Below are 20,793 nucleotides of genomic sequence, written 5' to 3' on the forward strand. Positions count from 1 at the left end.
TTTTCAGTACACATCGGTGCAGATACATTGAGGCAAGACTGACACCTAAAGGGTGGATTTGGTAAACTCAGGTTACTGAACATAGCCTTTCAAAGAAAGAACAAGTTATGTCTGTTAAAAGATAACACCTAAAGTAACAAGCTTAAAAGACTGAGCAGACGGATTTACCAAAGTTTTTTTTTTAATTAATACGTAGTACGTGTAGATTTACATAGATAAAGAAAACACTACCTAAGGAAAAAAACGTAATATTTTGTTGATTTTTTTTTTATTTAACTTACTTAGAACTTACTTTAATCTGTTAATGTTAAAACGTGTTGGAAAATTATATAAAATGTGTGATTTGTCTATGAAATAAGCTACTCACCTCGGCAATTCACGCCATTCTCCTAAAGACTTCCTTGATGCCGTGCACGTGCATAATGAAGCGCGCGAAAATCTGGCACACTACAGCCTTGGTAAAGTCATTTTTAATTTATTTGCATTTATTTAGCATTTAGATCACTGCTTTTAAACATTTTTGACTTTTGAAAAATTAGCCTACATTAATCTGTAAAGAACATTATACGTAATGAAGTGAATTAAAATAGTATTTAAACAACAGCATATATTTATTTTTAGCTTTTGGGTTTCAACATTTTTTGAGTCCCCCATTGTCCACACAATTAATTAACTTGGACTTATATTACTATATATACATAAACAATTGTTAAAATATAGTTTAAATGTCGATTGTAGTGACTATTTAACTTTAATATTAACCATATAGCTGTTTCAAAAGAAATGTTTTTGGTCTACTTAACACGTCTTAATTTACCATTAGCTCCAAGTTTTTATTTTTTTTTAATCAAATTAAAGCAAATGTATTGGTTTGATTGTTGCAGTGGCGCAGTGGGTAGCGCTGTCATCTCACAGCAAGAAGGTCACTTATTCGAGCCTCGGCTGGGTCAGTAGGCATTTCTGGGTGAAGTTTGTATGTTCTCCCTGTGTTTGCATGCGTTTTCCCCCACAGTCCAAAGACATGCGCTATAGGTGAATTGGGTAAGCTAAATGTGTGTGAATGAGTGTATGGGTGTTTCCCAGTGATAGGTTGCAGCTGAAATGGCATCCACTGCGTAAAACATATGCTGGATAAGTTGTTGGCTCATTCCGCTGTGCCGACTCTGATTAATAATTATGGGAATAAGCCAAAAATGAATAGATTAATGAATGAATGAACATATTGGTTTATGTTATAGCTTTCTTTAATGGATCTTTTGTCCTTTGAGGAAAAGAACAAAAAGAAAAAGTCAGCTTGAAAATTTGAACTGACATGCTAGATTATTTATGTTCATATTAAACAAAAAACAAAACCAGCAGTCCATGACGTAGGAAAGTTTAATACATATAGGTCTATAAACATATATACAGTACAATTAGTCTGAACAGTGGCTTTTCACAAATATAAATTACTTTAAATTGGCTTGTTTCAAAGCTTAACACGTCCATGGAGTGTGAGCAGAAGCTCGGTGGGCAAGAAGAAACGCATCTTCAGCATCTCATAGCAGACATGTCCACTTTTCACCAGCTCGTCTGCTCCCCAAGTCCTGTCACCGTGATTATCTTTTTTGGAATTGAGCACACCACATTGTTCCCCATTCACCAGAACTGGCTTAACATGCACCTAGTTAAAATTCCATCCTGGCGAATGTTTTGAAATTGTACACAACAGCATAATACTGCACTGTTTCTCACGTCCTTATACCAATTCGGTGTATGGATCTACACAAGAATAAGGCACAGATGGACAAACACAATGAATGAATGGTATCAACCAACATGCCAGTCTGTGAATGTTTTGGCACAAAATCTGCTTCACCAAAAATAGCTTGTGACACCTGCCCTCTCCCTGAACACGCATGTGTCCGTTCATACAGTACTCACATTTCCACTTAAAGGTCAACGGTTTCAGCATACTCGCACTGAGAACACAACTCAACAAAACATGAAATCAGATTAGAGTAATGTCTACCATTACTACATTCTCAAAAACAAGCATTTACTGTCCTTTAGTGCAATAAAAAGATGCAACAGTACAAGCACTGACCATAAAGTGGACTTTATGTGGTACCAAGTGTTACAGTTGCAGGAAAACAAAGACAAAGATAGCTTAGGTGTTATGATTATCTAGTGTTCTGACAAGGTCTACATGGACCCTGAATACTGTTCAGCTTTTTTTTAAACTGTCTTAAATAAGGCTGCTGTCCTGAAACAAGGCATCTAAGCATTGCAATATTAACAAATGCCGGGGTCTGCGATAGCCAAGATGCATTTAGCGGATTCTGTAAATCAAGAAAGCCTTTGAGTAACTGGTGCAGTTGTTGCTCTTCAAAAATATTTGTGACTCCTGTATGATAATAACAACATTCAAAGACAAAAACAAATGTACACAGTTTTTTTTTCCTCAAAATGTCTTATGGTCACAAGAGTTTGGGCATTTCAGAGAGCAAAATCAACATGAGTAAATGAATCAACATCTGAAGGTGCAATTAAAATGATTCCTTTTTTTCATCTCCCACAAACAAAGGCTACTTTCATCAAATAATCCTTTTTTTTCACACAACCAAAACAACACAAAACAAAAAGACACGAACATCAAAGTAAAGTTCGCTTTGGGGATATTCCCTTTCTGCTAATGACTCAACAAAGACCAAATACATGAGGCACTTTCTAACTTAGGCATACTTTAACACTTTATTAAAGTTCATTCATAGTCCATAGGACTAACCATACCTTGTTCTATCTCCTCGTTCCAAAATGGCAGACTTAGCCTGGGTTAAGAAACCTAGAAGAGAGTAGAGGACGCAGTGGCGATAGAGAGGAGTTTGGTGGTGGCTGGTTACGTCTCCTCTATTTATTGCCTGTATGGCCTTTTTGCCACATCCTCTGGCAGTACAGACGGCCTCTGCACTGTCTACATATTCACCTCACGTCTTCCTGTTGTTCCAGTTAAAGTCTGTCGCAGATTTCTGCTCTGCACTTCTGTCCATACCAGGTGAGATCGGCTCAAGAGGCGATTTCTGAGACTGCGGAGAACGTGGGTCAATCAGAGGCGGGGGTTTGTCTGGGTGAAAGGGCCGGTAGTGATCCGGCCCCATGGGGCCATGGTTTCCAGGAGGTCCCCTGTGGTCAGGCATTCTTCTAAAGTCCTGCGGATGCCCTCCTCCTCCTCCTCCTCCTCCTCCTCCTCCTCCTTGGTGGTAGTTTGGAGAGCGATATTCATCCGAGCGCCTTCTCTTTGGGTCCGGATGTCTAAAAACAAAAGTCTAAATTTTAGTGCTCCAGCTTTAACATAACATTGGTGTGTAACGAGAAGTGTTTTCAGGGTGCATTTTGGTTCATCAGATCATAAGTTGACAAATCCTTCCCTTTTGTCCCCATTCAACCACTTAATTGACTGTTTCAGAGTGTTATGGTATGGTACACTTTTACGGCCATTTCCACTATCTAAAGGTATCTAAAAGCGAACAGTACCATACCATTTTTGGGTACCCTTTCCAAAAGGTACCTAGCACAACAAAAGGGTACCAAAAGATGGAGCTAGATGCACAGCTGAACAGCTGAAAATGAAAACAGCCTAGCAGAGGGGTCACCAACCCTGTTTCTGGAGAGCTACCTTCCTGCAGAATTTAGCTCCAACCCTTATCAAACACACCTGAACCAATTAAGTAGGACCTGAAGCAGCACTTGATAATTACAGACAGGTGTGTCTGGTCAGGGTTGCAACTGAAATCTGCAGAAAGGTAGCTCTCCAGGAACAGGGTTGGTGACCCCCGTACACCATAATAATATATGCATATAATAATGAGCCATGGTCGACCTTGCCTTCATCCTGATGAACAGCCACAAAGGCAAGAAGGTAAACCTGTTGTACTTTTGTTGTTTATGAGGACGTCTAAACAGCTAGCGGTTTCACTTTCTCCAGAGAGCTTGTGATCGATTGCTGCGCTTCGATTTTTGAAATAACGAACCTTTTAAGCTGATGAAAATAATGTGTGCATGATTATTGAAGCGCTTCAGACTTCCGATCCTTTCAGAAACGGACAAACTTTCAAAGAGTAAAGCACGAAAAAACAAAGCAGAAGCTGGAAAAACAAAGGAGCAAATGATTCTTTCAGCAACCTAAAACATGAACAAACTGCCATGTTTAGCTACTGTATCATATTCACCCTTTGGACTATTATGAACTCAGAATGACGGAATTACTTTCTAACAAGCTTACTTGTGCTGTTGAAGATTAAAGATACAGATGAGAGGTTTGCACTAACTGTACGCTATAAGTGTTGTTTTTGAACCCAAATAAAAACTAATTGTATGCTGTGTGTAGTGTTGTGTGAAGTTTTTCTGTAATTTGGTAACATAGTAGGTGAGGGGCTGTATGTTTTCATATCTGTTGCATTTATTTATTTATTTTTTTTTTAATTAAATATAAATTATAGAAATTATAATTATTAATTCCAGACGTTACAGTAGGCAGTTATAATTTGCAGTTGTAATCAAATCATGTTCATAGAAAAATTTGTGATGAACATTTCTACACAAGTATTTATGTGTATAAAGCATCTGTTTCACGAGTTCACACTTACAGATGTTTAAGAATAAAGCGTTTTTGGCGTGCTGTCTAGGGAGAGGGCTCTGAGCTCGGGGAAGACACCTGAACTCGTGTTATTCCCCTTATCGGCGGAAAATAGAGAAGTTGGGGTTCGAGCGAGAGTCTAGCCTGGCCGCAGAATGCTTGAACGCTTGTGAGGTGTCTGGGTGGTAGAGGTATGCTAAGGCAGTGAGATAATGCAGGTAGGAGAGCTTTGGTATTTATAGGGGTTGGGTCTAAGACTGATTGGATAATAGAATGATTGTCAATGACGTATTGGATTGCTGAAACATCTGCGCATGCTCCTCCTGAAATTTGTTTATAAAACATTACTTTGTGAGAAGTGCTTCTCATACTTCTGTCGTCCACCACGTCCACCATTGGTACCCTTATGGCAGTGGAAATGCAAGCCTTCTTTAGGTGACCCATACAGTACCACTAAGTGGAAATGGGCCAAAAAGAACAGGTGCATGTACAGGCTTCTTCTGATCTTTTATTGTTGATTAAATTTCCATAATTTGCCTATGAATGTCCAAAGAGAAATTTATCCTCATGGCTGCAAAACTATGATGAACACTGAAGATTGTTTTAGAACTAGAAGTGATAAAAACAACAGACATCAACAAGGATATATATATAAGATCTTGTGTTATACTGTAACTTCAGTATCGGTGAAAGACTGTCCAAGCAAACTCACAAGCAAAAAAATGAATTTGGTTCATTTGCTCCAGACCAATGGCAACGAATAATACATTGCAGCATTTTTGTAGGCTTTGGTTTCTTTTCACACCACATTGATTGCTCGGGTTCTAACCAATTGAAAGAAACCAAAATGCAGTCATGTGGCAACATTGGCCAGATATTAATGTACTAAGTACTTTTTGACAGGTCAGAATGAATAAATATTCCTAACATTACTCCTGAATGTAAACCAAGAGGAGGGAAAGACAACAATGGAGAGATGATTGCACATGATGACTGTATCCCTGGTCATAGTATATTAAATAATTTGTGTACATTATTTTATACAAACTCTGTATGTTTGTTTTGCACAATTTTGTGTGCACTCGTTTGCAATCACTGCACTCATACTTGCCAAAGATGAACCCTAGTGCGATTCAACCAAACTAAATGAGGCAGGCATTAAAGAACCCTAAAATAGTTGGATTTTTAAATATTTCCACAAGTGTTTTGGCTCCTTCACCACAGTATGCTACCATGACAAATGACGTAAGAGAACTGTCAGTACATCATAACCAGTTATGGGCTGTAACTAAACCAACATTGAAAACGATTAATTCTGACACCCTATTCAATAGCTCATCTCATAATGTTGAGGAATTGGGTCAGTAGAAAGAGATGTAGTGGTCCTCAGTGGCTGTTTAAATTTTTTAAGCACATGAGCATTTACAATACACATGCAAACCAGTTAAATACACTTTCAACTGCATCTGGAAGTGGTCGTAAAAGTTTCAGAAGCTGTTTACTCCTGTATTTAGCATGGTCTACTTCTAATTGGATCAACAAAAGTTTATCTTAAAAGGATAAAAATAAAAATTATCACATGATTTATTCTCCCTTATGTTATTTGAAAGATTTATGAGTTTCTTTCGTCTGTTAAACACACTAGAAGCCATTTTGAAGAATGCTGTTCTTCTATCAATTTATCAAACTATCAATTCTATCAAACTATCAATTTCTATAATAGGAAAAAATAAATATGGAAGTTAATGGAACCCAGCAGCTAGCATCTTTCAAAATCTTCAACAGAAGAAAGAAACTGAAGTGAAAGTGAACTATCCCTTGAAAGCCAGGCATAAACAGGGCTTAGTATTTTTATTTATGTATTTCTCATTTACCTTCATTCAAACTGCCTTTAACATATACAATCCTATCAGTTTCCACATTCGCTTGTAATCAAACCCATCACCTTGGTGTTGATACAGGAATTCAATGCAAATGTAATAAACTGCTCCTTTTGCTCACCTGTCATAATAGTCTCGATGACCCCGATGATCTCTATCGTTGCCATACTGGTCATAGGGCCGTTTGCGAGGGGAGCCACTGTTACGGTATCCTCCAGAGCTGCGGTAGTCACCATGAGGACGACGGTCACTGTAGTGATGATCCTTGTACCTGTGAGGCTCATAAGGGTGATGACGGTCTCCTTGCCAGGGCTGATTGCTGTTACCTGGGTAGCCATATTTGCGGTCCCTTTGCCAATCTCCCCTGTCTGTTAAAATACATTGAAGATTCTATATGAGATGCTTGATCTTAACAATGACACATGCAATCAAATATCAATCATTTATACCAATCATTTTTAGACTTCAAATCTTATAACTTCAACTGCAACTATTTTTATGTCGTGTCATTATGATCAGTGTTGGGGGTAACACATTACAAGTCACGTGAGTGAGTAAAAAGTAAAATAACGCATTTTAAAAATGAATGAATTGTGTTTGAGTTATTTTTTTTTTAAATGTAACGTCAGTTACTTAAAAAATTAATTAAAAATAAAAAAGTCAGAATAAATCCCGCAGTCAATGAGAGAATGTGTTCATTATTTTAAACGCATCGAAGGAAAAGTGGATTGTCTCAGGGGACAGTGATTTTACTTGAGACAAATGGTACAAAAGTAGCAAAAACATATTGCTTTAAAATTTCAATAATCTGCATATATGTCATATATAGCTCTGGGCTAAGGAAGTTCTCAGATAACATTATATATATATATATATATATATATATATATATATATATATATATATATATATATCTTTTATGTGTTGTTTTTACTAAAGTAAATGTAGGTGTAGGTTATAACAGTGCATTGTTAGTTGCAGTGTTCCTATATTAAAAAAAGCTAAGTTCTGAAAGAGATAAAGCCTCAGCCAGGTAGTAAAGAGTAATGCAAAAGTAACTCAAAAGTAACAATGCATTACTAACCATAAAAAAGTAATGCAACTAGTTACTTTTTTTGAAGTAACTCGATATTGTAATGCATTACTTTCAAAAGTAACTTTCCCCAACGCTGATTATGATAGTGGTATCTAAATCTACAGATGTAAGTGAGAATATCAGCTCAAAAGCAGTTTGGTGGGCAATATTAATTTATGGTTCAAAAAGTAAAATAGATATTGATACTGTATATTCTTCTCTATTCAGTAATCTCTTTATCTTTTTCCAGAGAATATATAGATCACAATATCCTGAATTTAAATAATTCCCACCCATGAGGATGATCCTAAATGGGTTTAGTTGAAGTGTGTTGTGGCCTTGAACAAGAAATGCAGTCTCATTGACATAATATTCTGACATATGACTTCTTCGCCGACTATTCACATTCGCATGTATAATTATTTAAATGTGTTTTTTGAGTTTTAATATATCCTTTTCTGTGTACAATTTGTCTATTGACATTACATCCTGAAAGTATTCTATATGTGTAGAAAAAGTACATACTTATATGTGTGTATCCAAAAAGGCACAGCCCTCTTCTTGAAGAAGGTCAGAGATGCAAAGTTTATCTTAATTATAATCTTATATTAAAAGAAAGTTTTGCTTACACCCAAATAGAGCTATCAGTAAGTATTTACTGCTGTAACTTTGAACACATCTGAGAGCACCAGAGGGTTATAATATAGTGGCAGAGTGTCCCTTTTACTACTCAAATACCTTTGTTGCTTGTGTTTGGACATGAATCAAATGCAATGTAGTATCTCTCACCATCATTAGGAAAATGCCTCTTATTATGCTGGTTGTACTGTTCTCTATGGTGTGGAGGATGAGGAGGTCCAGATTGATGGCTGACAGGGGGATGGGGTTTGGTTGTAGGCTGGGCACCCGTTGAATCCCTGCTAGATCCAGACGGTTCAGGCCTAAAGGGCTTTTTCTTAATAGGATCGTCTTTTTTCTTATGCTCTTTCTATAGAAAAAAAAGAGAAACTGATGAATAAGTACACAAGGAAAACAATGACAATAGCTTTGTTTCCATCCACATATTTTTATGCGCATTTTGCAATATTGCATTAAAATTTTACTGAATAAATGGAGCAAAAATTTATTGGAAAAAAAAAACTTATGCGCACAACTGGGTAAGAACAAACTTTTTATCAGACAGGAAAAAAATGAACTTTTACACTTTTACCTAATAAACTCCACTATGCACATAAAAACAAGTAGAGGTGTGAACCTACATTGGTCTCATGGTTCGGTTACGATTATCATGACATAGATTCAGGTCAATTAGATGTCTTGGTGCATTGATAATGCTTTCCATATATAATTAGATTTTTTCTTCACAACAACAAAATTTTTATTAAAATCTATAAATATATTAATATTTATATATTATTTGTAATACACTTTTGTCCTTTAAAACAAGCAGTTACATACATGAACTGTATCTTTAATTTTACCTGCACAAAGAAAACACTCTTTAAGAATGTTTTAAACAAAACTCAAATACAAAAGAAAACATAAGCATTTATAGCAAATAATACTAATGTAAATATTATCCCGCTTGCTTTTGAGTGCTGTCAAGCGAGTTCTTACACGTTTTTTTTTTTTTTTTTTTTTTGCAATTTTGTATTAAGAGAGCAAGTGATAATAAAAATGGGTGTGACAGGATGGCATTAATCAGGCAAATGATCAGCCAAGGACAAAAATGAAGAAAGATGAGCCCTTTCTTCAATATATATTATTGTGTGTTTTTAAATAATAATAATAATTATTATTATTCTAAAAAAAAAAATAATATTCTTTATATAAATATTTGTTATTGGTCACAAAATTTTTTGTTTTATCAGTTTAAATATTTAACAATTTAATAGTCACTTAAGTAATATTTAGGTTTATACATTGTACCTCAATGTCGGAATAGATCCACACACCATTGCTAGATAGCACCACTAACTCGGTTAGTTCTCGTTTTCACAGAATATAACTTTCCCTGTAATTTAGTCGACCCTTTATTCCAATATGATAAATAAACTACTAATCATTCAACAACTCAAACTGTAAAAATATTAAGTCCAGTTGAAACGAGTAGCCTAATATACTTTAACATTCCACCAAAAAAAAAAAAAAAAAGCATACATTGTAAAGAGTTGATCACTTTCACATTCTTTCGGTCCCTGGTTTTATTAGCCTGGCTTTAATTAATTATAAACTATATATTTTATAAATTTGTAGTATTATCTAAACTTGTGACACAACTTGGGTATTAAATTTGAGGTGCTAGGCTGTAGCACTGAATTAATGAAGACAAAGACAGATGACTTGCAGAAAATATTAACAAATGTGCGTCCTGCAGCTGTATTTATAATGTACATAGAGCGCACTTGGTCATGACATGCAAATACGAGCATGGAAAAAATGCACAGCTGCACACACGATTTCATAATCTTGCATATTTTCAGTGGATTCGTCACATTATAGGACTACACAATATCATTATGTTACATACACAAAAGTCTAGGTCTACAATTACATCACTGAAAGACGTCAGGAGTGAAGCGGGTCGTCTGCTTTTGCCCCTCAAAAAAATATTTAAAAAGTTTAGATTTACGCAAATTACAGGAGTCGCCCCATTGGGCGAAAATACGTATTATACAGAAGAATCCCATCCCTGATTAATGAAAAAATGTCATCTGAAGATATTGTACAACATCTGAAATGTTGTTTTGGTCATTCTGAAATGCCTTAGCCAATGTAAATAAATTGGTTTAGTATTATTTATAGGTGGGCATAGATTAATTTTTTAAATCTTGGAATTAATCTTGATCAAAATGGCTCATTTGAATTCTGCCGAAGGCATTTAGAATATGTGTGCTACCCAAATAATAAGTTTTTGAGAATGGGTTTTTCAAGCCAGGTAGCGCATTAGACCAGGGGCTCATCTCCGGTTTCCAAAAGGCATCACAAACTGCTTGAGAAACTATTCTACTATGATAATTGGTGATGAAAAGAAATGATGTTCAATAAGATGTATTTGTGTTTACTAACTGTTTATTCAGTTAAACATGAATTTTGAACTGTAGGCCTACATAAGCTCCATACAGCAATTTTTATCACCTTAATCCGACTGAAGTCGAAACTAAACTAAACAGAAATGGAAAGACATGAGGAGTATGCAGACATTAGTGAGATTATTGAAGTAAACACCACGGTCTTTAGGACCTTCAGCCATATTTTCCAACAAGATCCACACGTGTCTGTCAATAAAGGACTGCACACACACACACACAAATCGCGAAATGCAGAAGTTTTTTTTCTTTCCATTTGGCGTACGTTATTAAATTTCATAACACTCTCACCAGTCCTTACTCCTTATTTGCATCTAATACCCCAAATTGTAAGGGATAAATGAAATGTTTGTGAGTTAAAGTGAAACTGCCGAACTGCAGTTAAAGTCAGACATCCTGCTGATTTGATTCAGAAGGGCACTCTTTTGTCAGATGGCTCAACGGTCAGGTATACATCCGCGCTAATATATAAAGGGGAAAGTCATCATAGCCTGCGCAAAATAGACCCAACTTTGGGTATAGATTAACAGTAATTTTTTTATCACGCGATAAGAGACTCGCATTAACTCAGTATGTTAGTGCCGATAACGGCCCACCACTAGTATTATTAAACTTTATAACTTGCGTCTCAAAAGCCACAGCTCATTCTTTGTGCATTGGCATTGTCTTCTAAGGTGCAAGTCATTTATTATATAAGAAAAAGACTCATGCAGTTTCTCCTACTGAAGCAAATTCTGTTCTCTTTGATATTTGCTGCCAGTTTTTATTGGAAAGTGCCAATTTTGTTCTCTTTGACTCATTGGATTGAAGAGCTGTTTTATTCGCAAATCTTTTAAGCAACATTACAGCTTGTGCATAAATTTAATTTACATCTTTCCAAGGAAACATAGCTAATGAGAACTGTGGATTTAAGAAAAGCTTACCTCTCCCTCCTGGGAGCGCTTCTTCTGAGCCTTCTTATATAGCCTATGCAGCTTCTGCGCACCAAACTCAGTAAATTTGGACACAAATATCCAGAGGTTTCTGAAAAACAAAGGTGGGATTGAATGTAAAGCTCACATGTAATGCTAACTCCTGGATTTGGCTGTGTAAGTGTGCACCTGCGCCAGATCTTGATGTGCTCGGGGTCACTATATGACTTAAGGCACTCTGTAATGCGGTCTCCGATCTTCAGCAGACAGGTACGTGTGTGCTGCAGCTGGTCCTGCACCGACAGCCCCTCGTCTGGCTTATCCAACTGCTTTAGAGCTTTCTTCACTGGCCGCATCCGCTCCTTACACTGAAGACATAATAAATCACAGTTCCGTGTTTTTAAACCCCTAGAGAATACTGACATGATTTAACAAATAATAAATGAAAATATATTCACAACAGAAAACAAATGCAACCTCATACTTACACATAAACACATTAACAAGCTGAGTTTAAAAAAAGTAAATTTTATTGTTATAATATACATTTCTACGGAGACCCAGAAGGGACGTGATGGTGGGGAAAAATAGGTGAAAGAAAAAAAAATGGGTGAAAAAAAAAAAAAAAAAAAGAGTGATAGGAAAATATATATTTTAAAGTTTTTGGGATTTCGCGCAAACCACAAACCTTTTCTGTTCACTTCATATTTCAACCCTCCCGTTTTTGCCGGGATTCTCTCGTATTTTTCCATTCTATCCCACAATCATTCTATCATTAAGTATTTTCCTATATTTCTGATATGTTTTTAACCTTGAAAGCACGCTGAAATTATTATCAAAATGTCTGCATTCACTTTACTTTCCATTAAAACTGTGTGTCGATCATCCACCTACGTATGCAACCTCTGAATCATCAAAGGCATGAATAAGCGCTGATTTACGGACACACTCCGTATGATAAACTGATTCCAGTTCAGCCTCTGTACACGCCATTTAAAGTGACACCGCTGTTATCAAACAAGTGAAGAGCAGCAAATGAATCTCTCATTTTGTTTTGTCTGATAACAGAGATGTCACTGTAAGAATGCACAGATGTCAGATCTATAATGAAAGCATTCCATTACTTTAGTAACTGTTTGAGCTCATTTAAGAGAAAATTAAATGTGTTTAAAATAAAACACGCAGAACGAACATGTTCACATATTATAAAGTGTATTTTACTGTTTAAACACACACCTGAATCCCAAAGTGTCATGCACTTTAGCTCCTCTTTAAATGACGTGTACAAAAGCTGATCTGGGATTAATTTATCATACAGAGCGCATCCATCAGTCAGCGCTTACTGAATCAGCGAATCCATGAATATGAAGGGCGATGATCGACGCACAGCTTGGATGGAAGAAAGTGAATGCAGACATTTTGATATTATTTCAGCGTCCTTTCAAGATTAAACATATATCAGAAAAATGGGAAAATACTTAATGATAGGATGACAGTAAGGTAGAATGGTAAAATACTGGAGAACCCCGGCAAAAACGGGAGGGTTGACATGTGAAGTGTACAGGAAGTGTTTGTGGAAAAACTTTAACATATATATATATTCTTATCACTCTTTTTTTTTTCTCCCACCCGTTTTTTCCCCCATCATCACGTTCTTTCCGTGTCTTTGTACATTTCACAATGAATTTAAATGAAAAAATAAAATGATTATCTATATGAAAATGGCAAATGAGTGGTTGACTGCAGCCAACTAATGTTTTATTTATTCTTTCTAGAGGTTGCACCGACTATTCGACTAACCGACTATTTGACAGAATTTTATCTCACAATGCTGAATGTTTCCTGGTCCAGCTCATCATCTTCCTCTCCAATTGGTATAGGTTCACTTCCTTGAGTGATGTGCACAGGGCCCTGGGCTTTCTTCCCTTTTCCTGCTGGTTTGGCCTGAAAATGTGAGAAGTTCAACTGTTAAGAGAGACAGTCATTTTATTTTATTTTGTATTTTTATTCTTTTATTTTGGTCCAAAATGAATTTAAAGAAGATAAAAAATATAAATAAAACTATTATATTTACAGTGCTCAGCATAACTGCGTACACCCCATCTTGAAAATGAATATTTTTATCCATTTCTAAGTGAAAATAGGCAATGTATTTTAGTCACCAAAGATATTAAGAAATTGAAAGATTAAAATTAAATTAAGCAAAATATTGCAAAACAACCTACAAAATTTCAACAGATTATTTTTAATTCTCTTGATTTTTCCTTTTTTTAATTTGTATTTAATATTTTTCTATAACATAAATTTGGGTGTACTAATTTGGATCATTTTCGCAAGTTATTTTGTTAGATTAGCTCCAGATTTGGCTTCAGTACTGACTAATGTACATGCACAAATTTAATATTGTACAGCTTCCTATAAAAAATATGAATTTCAAAGATTTATGAGGGGTGTACTTCTATATGCTGAGCACTGTAAATTCTGAAAAGACATACTATTCTGAAAAACATAGTCATTTTATTTTGTTTTGTCCAACATGGATTTAATGAAATAAAGAGATAAAAAACTCAATAATTCTTAACAAAAGTATTATAATTATAATATTATATGCATAATACACAAAATTTTATTTCTAAAAAATATAAATAATTAAATATGAGTTTAAGACATTTGTTGATCCAAAAACAACCACTGTGCTTTGGACGACAGTGGAATAGTATTCTTAAATTCATGTTTCAAAAAGAAATATTCTCATGAAGAAACCCAACACAGACGCCAACATAAAAAAAAAAAAACCTTTTCTTTTTTGGGCTTGGAACGCTTCTTGTCTTTGTCCCCCTCCTTCTCTTTTTTAGGAGTCCCTGTTTTTTCTTTGTTCTCTTTGTTGTCCTTTTTCTGTTTCTTCTTTGTGGGTGTTTTTTCAGCTCCATCATCCTGGAAAATGAGAGAATTGTAAAAATGCAGTTTAACTATTAAGCATTGTTGATTCTATGTTTGTAGATCCCAGTTTATATAGGTAATAAGATGCATTTAAAGTAACATACCTTTACCTCTCCCTCTTCTGATGGGTTGTCGGATAGACGAGGAGAAGCGATTTCATTGACCAGTTCATTGCTAGGGGCCTTCTTCTTCATCCGAGGTTTTCTCTTTTTAATTTTGGGCTGGGGAGGTTGGAAGATTTATAAATTGTCATAAAACATACTAAACTGATGTTTAATATATTCAGTTATTTCCATTTGCTGTGCCTTTGCTAACAGATGCTTTGTTTAATTTGTATGTGTGCAAAACTAGTTCTGGTTTCCCTTTGTGGAATGACAATACAGGCTACTGCATTGCGCAGGTAATGAAAGATACATATTAGGCCTGTGTCAGAAAAAATGTATGTTGTCATTTCTGTAGACTGTCATTTATTTGATATGTTCACGCTTAGGATCTTGGCCAGGTTGAGACTATACACAGGCAATGTGTGGTGACAACACAGTCTGTTTTCATCAACGCTAATTCTTTGACTTCAGCTTGGTGTGTCTCAAAGTTTAAAACGCTCATGATCTCTCACCTCATCTCCTGCTTTAATGGCATCTTGGCTTTCCAGGTCTTTCTTCAGCATCTTCAGCAAGTAGTCTGTTCGCATCTGTAACTGCTTTCCTTGAGGTTTCTTTTCAGGGTCATCAAGAAGAATCTACAAAAAAGACATTTGAGGTCAAGTAACAAGCGACATGAATTTTGGAGCAAGCAATCATTTAATTAGACGTACCTTCTCTGAAAGTTTGAGGTCAGGATCAGTCTTGATCAAGTCCCAGTTGCCGTAGCCGTGCTCATATATTCCCAATAACAACTGTGTGTCATCGTGAATATCCCAGTCCACATCAAAGTGAGGAGTTTTCACCCGGCAGGTCAACTGAAATCTGGCAAACAAAGAAAGAAAACATTATTGAGCTAATCCTATGTCATTTTGTGCCTTATTTTTGAATAGGATCAGAATTGGAAAAATGGAAATGTGACAGGGACGAGAACTCAACATTTACAAATTAGAAGAATTACATTAGTACAGTATGCCATGAATTAATTTAAATTTTAATTTAAAATTTGAAGTCTCTTTCTCTTTTCACAATTTTTTTTTACTATAATTGTTTACCATTCATTCAAACCATTCATATACACTACCTGACAAAAGTCTTTTCGGCTCTCCAAGGTTTAGAAACAACAAATAATAACTATTTCTAGTTGATTTTTGGTATCAGAAGTGGCATATATGAAAGGCAAATACCTCTAGATAAATAAAATACAATAATGCCTTGATTTTTAATTCACTTAACAGAAATAATGTTTCAAGAGTTCACACTTAGCTGATGATTGATTATAAGCAAGTTTGGCATGCTGTCCCGGGAGAGAGCCCTGAGCTCGAAGTTTCTTGAGCCCTGGGCTCCCTCCCGTTTGGAGGAAGAGAGGGGAGCCTTGAGCTCAGGTAGATCTCGACTACTCCCCCTTAATAAGAGCTGATGACTAAAAATTGAATGCTATTAAAAGATATGCTGCATTATGAGATTACCTGTATTGCAAATTTAGATTTATCAATTTACTTGTTGTACATGTTTTTGGAATGTGGGAGGAAACCGGAGGACCCGGGGAAAACCCACGCAAGCACGGGAAGAACATGCAAACTACACACAGAAACGACCACCAGCCTGTTAAAGGACTAGAACCGGTGACGTTCTTGCTGTGAGGCGACAGTGCTAGTCACTGGGCCACCGTGCTGCCCTATGGAGGGAAAGGTGAAAAGGTAGGGGTGGAAGGGGGGATTCTTCAAATCGAAGATGACTGTAGTGAAAAAACCCTGGCTCTTTATAGTGGGTTAGGAATGGCCTGATTGGTGGATCAAGCATGCTAATGCAGAACCAGCCGTGTTCAATCATAATCACATGCTCCTCTCGAAATTAGTTTATGAATAAACTTCACAAAGTATACAATATAAAGTCATGGTGCAGTGGAAAAATAATTAATATTGTGTATGACTTCCATGCACTTGGACGATTGCATCCATACTTCTCTGCAATGACTCAAATAACGTAATAATAAAGTCATCTGGAATTGCAAAGTAAGTGTTCTTGCAGGACTCCCAGAATTCCTCAAGATTCTTTGGATTCATCTTAAATGCCTTCTGCTTCATCTTACCTCATACATGCTTAATAATGTTAATGTCTGGTGACTGGGCTGGCCAATCCTGGAGCACCTTGTCCTTCTTTGCTTTCAGGAACTTTGATGTGGAGGCTGAAGTATGAGGAGCGCTATCCTGCTGAAGAATTTGCCCTCTCCAGTGATTTTTAATGTAATGGGCAGCATAAATGTCTTGATACCTCAGGCTGTTGAAGTTGCCATCCACTCTGCAGATCTCTCGCACGCCCCCATACTGAATGCAACCTCAAACCATGATTTTTCCTTTACCAAATTTGACTGATTTCTGTGAGAATCTTGGGTCCATGCAGGTTCCAATAGATCTTCAGCAGTATTTGTGATGATGCAGTTCAACAGATGATTCATCAGAAAAATCGACATTCTGCTACTTTCCCAAATGATCAACTAGAAGTTAAGCTATTATTTGTTGCTCTGACAACTGGGATCGACAATAAGACTTTTGTCAGGTAGTGTTTATAAACATTAATAAACGACAACAATAAATAAAGAGACATTAAAAGTAGGCCAATACTAATACCATACTGATTAATTGTCACTATCCTTCAAACCACAATGTCCTTTTTTCCCCTTGTTGCCAGCTATATAATTTTGTAATAATAATATTTACTATATGTTTTATAAATAAATATATAATATAATGATATAAAAATATTTATAAATATAATTTAGTACAATGACTTATTTTCCATATTTTAATAAGAATACATCACACTAAGAATATTGTATAATGTTTAATAAAGTATATCTTCTGCACAGAATGACAGACAATAGAATTTTTTTTAATTTTTTTATAATTTTCATAGATGTTATTTAAAATATTACTTTTTAATATTATTTCTATGCATATAAAATATATTTTTGTTAAAAAGAAAAAAGTTACTGGACACAAAAATAGGACATCTCATCTGTGACCCAATACTGAGATATAAAAAGTTTTAAATATTTGTATCTAGTGCAGTTATCTAATATTTTTTTTCTGGTCAGATTCTGTTTGTGACCCTAATTCATTAGCTTATTGTGCATTGGAAATTCCCTAATTAATTTTGAATAGCACACGACCATGAAATTTATATTTGTTTCCCCAAGTTCCTCAAAAAAACATTTTGACCCATTTAGATGGGCTTGATTAAATCTCCACCCACAAAGTGCTTGAATTGATTATACACTATTCAGTTTGTGTCTGTTGCAACTGAACTATTTAATAGATCACGGAAAAAAGCTTTAATTTGGACTCACTTGTTCCTTTCAGCAGGATTTGAAGGCACAGCTTTATGCAGGGGCTCAAACTCCTCTTCATGCTGGATAATTGATTTAGCATTGACCTGAACTCCAGAGATTTTTATGTTAATGCCTCGTCTTTTCCCTGGGCCTTTAGCTGCAATGAAGACATTAAACAAATGAAAGACAACACAAAAATGAGAAAAAACATTTTAATAATTCACTATGTTGAATCAGCACTGCTCTGACAACATTCTCACACCTTCCACAGGGTTTTCCTTCAAGTGCTCTTCGTGCTCCTGTACTGCAGTCACGCAGCTGTTGTGCACCAGCTCCCCTAGTCGCTTCAGGTCTGCAATGGACTTCTCCACCAGCTCAGAGTCACGGGCAATCGCCTCCAATCTAAGAAAACACAAAAACATGTTCAGTTCTTATCCTAACTGAGAGACATTACAGTGTCACCACATTAAAACTGCAGGAAAAGTCTATGAATGGGATCAGAAACAAAATGAATTAAGTAAGTAGTTTCTTAAGTAATCATTCAGTGTTTCAACCATTAAACAAATTCTTTTTTTTTTTTTACCTTATAAAATGATTCAACTAATGTTACTTAAAGAGCACAAAACTGATACCCAGAACCCACAAGCCCCTATTTCACTGCTGTGGAGATCAAATAAATGCTGTAAACTCCATCCCTGCTCTGCTTCTCTCTCTCTCTGTGTATGGGCTTTTGACCTGGTTGTTTGAGCTAACATTACCTCTCCTCTCTCGGCTGTTACATAGTGTTGCTCTGCAGCATGAGTTGTCTTCACTGCGTCTATTTGCTACCCATATTGACCCGCGCATTATAGACTGTAAACGCGGCTGTTTATCCATATCAGTCACTCATCGGTGAATAACCCCAGAGCCGTGCTAACCCTTAGAGCCAATCGCAGCTCTTTCTGTCGAGTGAGGAAACACAATGACGAATCACAGGTGTTTAAGAACTTAATCGACACTGTTCAAAACGCAAGCGGGATAATATTTACATTTGTTTATTTGCTATAAATTCTCATGTTGTTCTGTGCATGTATTGGAGTTTTCTTTGAGCAGGTAAAATAAAAGGTACAGTTCATTTATCTGACTGTTTGTATTGAAGGACAAAATTGTATTACAAATAATATATAAAAGTAAATATATTTATAAATTGTATATTTTATTTTAAGAATTCTTGTGCTGTGAAATAAAATGTGTATGCAAAGCATTGTCAATGCACAGTGAATGTCAAGAAATCAATATGAAAAATGTAAAACAATCTAAATGTACAGGTTTTATTTCTATATATCTATATACTTTATATATAATTTATTAAATTGAATTTAAAATACTGTAGTAACTTTCTTAATTTGTCATAACATCTGACAACTTTCTTTGGAAAAAAATGGTTTTAAATAAATAGAAGCATAGTGTAGCGTACATTGTGATTATGCTTGGTCTTTCTTTGGTGCTGTTAAAACCATGACATCAAACGTGTAGCTCTTTTATGAAATTATAGTAAATCATATTTTAAACCGCAAATCACAATTTTGATTAGATAAAACTCAATTAGATTTTTTCTCCTAACCAAATAAGACTTCGAAACTGAGAAAGGTTTTTTTTTTCTTTAGGGTTATACATCTATATTAACTATTAGTTATCAAAGAATTAACAGAAACTACAAGGCAATACAAAATCTGAAAACATGAAGATAAAAGCCAACTAAAAATATTAATAATTACTATGAGTATAAAAATAATATTGCAGTAGAATACAGTTAATTCACACACCATTATTTTTATTTTATGATTCTGATTTTTATTAATAAAACTAATTACTGGATAAAATATTTCCTTGAACAATGTAAAAATCTGAATTGTCATGATTAATTTTAAATGTCTTGGTTTATTTCTCACCTCTCAAGTGGAGCTCCAAATTTCTTGTATGCTTTTATAAACCTAAAATAAAGACAATTACGTAAATGCAATGTTTACAGCAAAGCCTCACTTAAATGAGTAAATAAATGTTTAGTTTATTCACCTGCGGATCTCAGCATCAGTAAATCCCTCCACGTTGTTTTTGCGGGCTCTTGGCCTTCCTCGCCTCTTAGGCCGCTTGTCATCCTCGCTGTCATCGGTTTCACTGTCTGAACCTGAGGATCTGTGCTTTAGTTTGGATCCCACATCACTGTCGCTGTCATTGGCTTGTGCCTAAAAACATCACAATACAGTAGGCATCCCCGTTATTGATCTTTGTATGAATTAACAATCAATTAATTAACATATCAATAACTGTAATATGTCCAATTCAGAGGCACTATTTCACTGATAATGGCAATGACAATTAAAAAGCAAACATCCTCAACCTAAAGTAAAATGCCATAAAGAACTACTTAAAGAATTAAATATTAATACATTGCAGATGATTGCTATGTAATAAAACTGCTGCATGTGTACATACATGAGCAAATAGTTTTGTTACTAGACAGATGCTATTATCTTGCTAAATGTGCATAGAATAGTGTATACATTTAAGAAATACTCAATTTTTTTTAAATGGCGTTTTTTTGTAAGTAAGCTTGAGTTAAACAGTTGAATTTGACCATTTTTAAACCATTCAGCTGATTTTCAGGTCTGGCCGAAGAACGTTTAGCTTAGCTTAGCATAAATCATTGAATTGGATTAGACCATTAGCATTTCAACCCAAAAATTTTAATTTTTCTGTTTAAAGATTGAAGATTACCAAGATAGGAGGCATCAAGCGAAATATTGGCATAATATTCTGCTGAAGCCATGGT

General features: G+C 35.4%; 1 protein-coding gene across 6 annotated transcripts in view; it reads right to left on the minus strand.

Moving 5' to 3' along the window:
* Window positions 1–1,359: 1,359 nt before the first annotated feature.
* Window positions 1,360–20,793, minus strand: part of chd2 (chromodomain helicase DNA binding protein 2) — a 63,248-nt gene continuing 43,814 nt past the window's right edge. For all 6 annotated transcript variants that reach the window (XM_087292510.1, XM_087292508.1, NM_001281462.1 and 3 more), the window contains 14 exon segments: window positions 20,037–20,206; window positions 19,913–19,954; window positions 18,244–18,383; window positions 18,000–18,138; window positions 15,325–15,475; window positions 15,127–15,249; window positions 14,615–14,731; window positions 14,367–14,504; window positions 13,398–13,514; window positions 11,760–11,938; window positions 11,583–11,682; window positions 8,360–8,558; window positions 6,617–6,863; window positions 1,360–3,291 (listed from right to left, as the gene is read on the minus strand). In XM_087292510.1, coding sequence (XP_087148636.1) covers window positions 2,967–3,291; window positions 6,617–6,863; window positions 8,360–8,558; window positions 11,583–11,682; window positions 11,760–11,938; window positions 13,398–13,514; window positions 14,367–14,504; window positions 14,615–14,731; window positions 15,127–15,249; window positions 15,325–15,475; window positions 18,000–18,138; window positions 18,244–18,383; window positions 19,913–19,954; window positions 20,037–20,206 — 2,187 coding nt within the window. In that variant the 3' untranslated portion in view covers window positions 1,360–2,966.

Source organism: Danio rerio, chromosome 18 (genome assembly GCF_052040795.2).
Source record: "Danio rerio strain M-AB ecotype USA chromosome 18, GRCz13ab, whole genome shotgun sequence".
NCBI classification, from domain to species: domain Eukaryota; kingdom Metazoa; phylum Chordata; class Actinopteri; order Cypriniformes; family Danionidae; genus Danio; species Danio rerio.